The 2,023-nt window shown below is 36.2% G+C and overlaps 1 protein-coding gene across 1 annotated transcript in view; it reads left to right on the forward strand.

Annotated features, from left to right (window-relative positions):
* The window catches only part of LOC106884467 (neprilysin-1), a 187,219-nt gene that overhangs the window by 157,014 nt on the left and 28,182 nt on the right, over positions 1–2,023 (forward strand). Inside the window, exon 14 of the mRNA XM_052972063.1 lies at positions 760–843. Coding sequence (XP_052828023.1) covers positions 760–843 — 84 coding nt within the window. The remainder of the gene's footprint in view (positions 1–759; positions 844–2,023) is intronic.

Below are 2,023 nucleotides of genomic sequence, written 5' to 3' on the forward strand. Positions count from 1 at the left end.
TTCAGCGTGATACAGAGTGTGACAAGGCTGGCCCTTTGAAATACAGGTACAACAGAATCAGGAAGAAAGGGTGAGAGAAAGTTGTGGTGAAAGAATACAGCAGGGTTCGCTATCATCCCTTGTCGGAGCCTCAAAACGCCCGGTCTGGAAATCGAAACCGCGATCCTATGACCGTGAGTCCGCTGCCCTAACCACTGGGCTGTTGCGCCTCCACACCATTATGATACAATACTAAGAAAAGTAACATAATCTCTTGACATACAACGTACAAGCTCACGTATAAATCTCACATATAAATACGACACTCCAATGAAGCCAACAAGTTAACGCAGACAAATTCACATTTGAAACATGAGAAAAGTCTTGCATATTTTTACTATTTCACTCACAAATTGCCCTTGTAATGTACGAATTAGCCGGTCGAATTCTCTTTCTGAAAATCCCAGTTTATCCAGATTCTCCTCTAAGCACTTACTAACAAATCTATGTATGTATGTATGTATGTATGTATGTATGTATGTATGTATGGCGATGTTGGGATATTTGTTACAATGTAGTGGCGCCCCGTTCTGCAAAAACACAAATTTCTTTATATACAGGAAAGTATTCAGCCTCTTATTTCACCTTTTCTTCGACTCCGTTTCGATTCATTTATATTGATAATACTTGCTATCATTCACCAGTAGATAAATTCACTTCCTCTCTTTATGATTAATCTCTTCTAAGTTAATCTTTTTTTCTTTTTTTTTTATCAAAAAGGTGGATTACACAGCCAGCCGTGGTCAACGCATTTTACAGCTCAACACGCAATTCTATCTGTAAGTATTTTTATTGTTTACTGGGGTATATTCTGTATTCTATACTTTCTAACTGATGCATTATATATCAGGTTGTCTCTCACAATAGCATTAAATATCATTATCTGATCTTCAGACAAACCACAGACGATAATTATCAAAACATTCTAGTTGTTTATTATTCTTGTTCCCGTTAAACACACACACACACACACCCACACACACACACACACACACACACACACACACACACACACACACACACACACATAACATACAGGCATGTTTCTTCGACTTTTCGACCAGCACTCTGTCTCTCTGCCTGTCTTTATATATATACGCATATATTTATTTCTCGATTTTTTACCCCTCAATCCTTTCTGTTGAAGAGTTTAGGTTCGAAACGTCAAAGACTTTTCCATTCTTCCCGAGCGTTAAACTAATACACCTGCTTGTTGTTGCCTCACCTGCCTTCGTCTTTTGTTTTCTATAAATTTGATTTATCTATCTATCTATCTATCTATCTATCTATCTATCTATCTATCTATCTATCTATCTATCTATCTATCCATCCATCCATCCATCCATCCGTCCATCTATCTATCCATCCATCCATCCATCTATCTATCTATCTATCTATCTATCTATCTATCTATCTATCTATCTATCTATCTATCTATCTATCTATCTATCTATCTACTTATCTACCTATCTAATATTTCTAACTAAACTAGATATCTCGTTAACAAGATTGTTAGCTAGAATTATTTTTATCTCTACATCTTTGGCTCAGTTTTTCCTTCTTTACGTCATTCATAATCCTTCAATCACAAGACGTGGTAAACAAGCTGCAATATGGAGGAGCAACTTAATTGAATTATATCGACAATAGTTTATTGAAAGCCAATCCGTGTTCAGCTTTTGATACAGCGACGCTATAACATCTGCGAGATAGAATGCTGAAGTACCTTTTCCAGCGAGTTAAGAGGCGAAGTACAATCAGAATGGCAATTAAGATGATCGTGTTTTCTCAAAAATACGTTAGTGATTAAAATGAAATTAGAAAAAACTGAAAATGTACACCGTGAATGGTGAAAATGGTGAAGCGGTGATAAATAGTTTCGTCTATGTGTCTGATTGCGTATGGCTGTATTTGTATGTATGTGTACATATATGTATGTGTATGTGTATTTATACATACACACACACACACACACACACACATA

Source organism: Octopus bimaculoides, chromosome 12 (assembly GCF_001194135.2).
Source record: "Octopus bimaculoides isolate UCB-OBI-ISO-001 chromosome 12, ASM119413v2, whole genome shotgun sequence".
Classification (NCBI taxonomy): domain Eukaryota; kingdom Metazoa; phylum Mollusca; class Cephalopoda; order Octopoda; family Octopodidae; genus Octopus; species Octopus bimaculoides.